At 48.2% G+C, this 2,960-nt stretch overlaps 1 protein-coding gene across 1 annotated transcript; it reads right to left on the bottom strand.

Moving 5' to 3' along the window:
- Positions 1-1,174: 1,174 nt before the first annotated feature.
- Positions 1,175-2,734, bottom strand: LOC146822912 (melanocortin receptor 4-like). Its single transcript, XM_085606595.1, has one exon. The coding sequence runs from the start codon at positions 2,476-2,478 to the stop codon at positions 1,480-1,482; it is 999 nt and encodes a 332-aa protein (XP_085462721.1). The 5' UTR covers positions 2,479-2,734; the 3' UTR covers positions 1,175-1,479.
- Between the last annotated feature and the right edge of the window lie 226 nt (positions 2,735-2,960).

Raw genomic sequence — 2,960 nt, 5'->3', positions numbered from 1 at the left:
TGAGGACCGATCACAGAGGGACAAAATATCGAAAGGTAAGTGCATATAGGCAAGCATAGATTTACTATTCCTAACTCCAAATATATGTACCTTGAAGTTATATGTACTGTGTAAGGGGTGTGGCTCGTGGCCAGAGTGGCTGACTCCAGAGCACAAGTCTCATGGTTCGCATTCCCACTGGTGGCAGCTAGGCATCGTGTGACTCTGGGCAATAGCTCATTTAGGGCCATATGTAGGTGGCATACACTTTACCGATTCTAAAATACCGAATCATACCGAATCGGTATTTAAGAATCGGTAAAGTGTATGTAGGTAATAATTCGGTAAATGTTACCGAATCTGAGTAAGTCGGTAATTACCGAATCGGTATTTACCGATTCGGTAATGAGGCATACCTTCCCATTGATTGAATCAATGGGAAGGTATGCCTCATTACCGAATCGGTAAATACCGATTCGGTAATGGGGGGAGCACATTCAAGGGTGGCAGGATGTCACATTGACACCCTGTTGCACCCCTGATTCGTCCATGTGTGCACATGTGGCGCACATACATGCCCTAGGGGCATGTATGTCTGCCACATTGCACACCTCACAGTGCACAAAAATGCATTTTCACACAAATTCGTCATTTACCACCAACTATTAGTTGGTGGTAAATAACGAATCCCCACACCCACCACACAGTCCCCCTACATCTCATTTCTGTATTCGGTATTTACCGATTCGGTAAAATTACCGATTCGGTAAATTACCGAATACAGAAATGATCCCCCTACATCTCAAAAGCCTAAATACCGGTCGGTAACGGTATATTTACCGAAAATCGGCCGTTACCGACCGGTATTGGGCTACCTACATGAGGCCCTTAATCTCCCCAACAGCCCCTGCACCTTAGAGCCCTTAAACCGGGTGACATGTTTGTGCTTTAAAAATAGGAATTACATATATGTGGAGTTAGGTATAGAAAATCTAGACTCACTCACCTATCAATATTTTTTTTGATTTTTGGTACCCTCGATATGCTTACTTTGATATTTAGTATGCATACCACACAGAGTAAAGGGCCGGACAAATCCATTTCAGTCTTAACTAATAACCATCGCTAAAGAAAAAAGTCAGGCAGCATTTCATTTCACTACATAGAGGACGGGACCAGACAAATACCTGCAAATATTATCCAATAACGACACTTAAAGAAAAAAAAAATCTGACAGCATTTCAACACCACATACATAATGGAAGGTATATCGGGCAAATACACGTACACGTGTTTTGCTGAATGTGGTTGCACCAGATGTAAATTTACAACCTGTTGCAGGAAATAAAAATAATAAAAAATGGATGTGTTTTTGAAACAAGTAGATTTCGCGAGCAACATTAAGTGAGTTGATCAAATTTATGCCGCTGAAAATAGCAGGAGGACTTTTTTCCGGACGACAATGGCAGAAATGTGTAAGGCGCGCCTGGTTCTGTTGGTTCAGTAGCTGCCCGGGAGGTCGCACAGCCCAACGGGGCTGAGGCAGCAAATCATCTCCTTGAAGGTTTTTCTCAGCTCCTGGCTGCGGAGCGCGTAGATCAGGGGGTCGATGACCGAATTGCACATGATGAGGATGAGGTACACGTTGAAGTGCGACATGAAGCACACGCAGTAAGGATTCTGTGGGCAGGAGATGTAGAAAATGAGGTGGAGGAAGAAAGGCGCCCAGCACACCACGAACACCCCGAGCAGGATGGTCAACGTGACGGCGCCCTTCATGTTGGCGCCCTGGCGGATGGTGCCACTGCCGGGCAAGATGGCAATGCGTTTCATGTGCAGCCGGGCCAGCATGAACATGTGCACGTAGAGGGACGTCATGAGCGCGAGCATGGTGAAGAACATACCGATGAGGCATATGATGACCACTGCGCTGTCCGAGTAGATGATGAACAAGATGCCGGAGACGGTGCACGCGGCCCAGATGCAAGAGATGATGATGACCGCCCGCTTCACCGTCACGATGTTATGATACTGTAGCGCGTAGAAGATGGTGAAGTACCTGTCTACCGCTATGGAGAGCAGGCTGCAGATGGAGGCCAGCAGCGAGCTGCAGATGACCGAATCAAGCACGTTGTCGATGTTGACGGTGAAGTTGGGCGACCCCGACTCGGTGTTGTTCAGAAGGCTGATGACGATTGTCTCGGACCCGTTGGACACGCTCACGAGCATGTCCGCCACGGCAAGGCTGCAGATGAAGAAGTACATGGGCGAGTGAAGGTTCTTGTTCCTGGCGATCGCGATTATCACCGGGATATTTTCCAGCAAGCTCACTATGCCCAGGATCACAAACACCTCGGGGGACACAAAAAGTTGCTCGTAGCAGCCTTCGGAATAGTGACTCTTTCCAACAGACTCGTTAGCACCCCCCACATGCGTCCCGTGACTGTGATTCCTGAAGTGAAGAGACGGGGGTATGCCCTCATACAGAGAGGAGTTCATATTTTATCCAGTTGTAATCCTGTCAGGTGAGTGCGGTTTCGTGCTGTCGTGGTTAGCCCGGAGCTTTCGTGGCCAAAAGATGAAAACAGCTAAGGTAGCCATCCAAATGATAGAATTCGCATTAAAAAAAAAAGCTTGTGAGGAAAGTTACACAGCTCATTTCGAGTCCCAATATCGTTCGATGTTCTCCCTCCTACCTCTTAACTCTGATTGCAATCATCAGCTCAGCGGTTGCCCCCCTCAGCTGCACGCTTGCCCGAAGGGTCTCACCGACTGCACCTCCTTCGAGCGCCTCTGTGAGATTACATTCCCCTCGCTCGCGCCCCCGCCCCCCGTCTGCCTGGAAAGCGCTCTGCCACCCAGCAGCGCGAGTCCACCACTTGAAGTGTACTGCCTGCAGAAAAATGTAATAAGAATGACGTCCCACCTCTGCTTAATCTACCCTATCTGGAGAAGGGTCTGTTTGGGACTCGAAGATGGCT

The sequence above is a fragment of the Triturus cristatus genome, chromosome 5_2, assembly GCF_964204655.1.
Source record: "Triturus cristatus chromosome 5_2, aTriCri1.1, whole genome shotgun sequence".
In the NCBI taxonomy this organism is placed as follows: Eukaryota; Metazoa; Chordata; class Amphibia; order Caudata; family Salamandridae; genus Triturus; species Triturus cristatus.
Note: the sequence above shows the minus strand (reverse complement) of the source record. Positions and strands in the feature narration are given on the sequence as shown.

Bases quoted from the DNA above. Each gene is read 5' to 3' on its own strand.
- LOC146822912 (XM_085606595.1), bottom strand. From the start codon at position 2,478: ATGAACTCCTCTCTGTATGAGGGCATACCCCCGTCTCTTCACTTCAGG.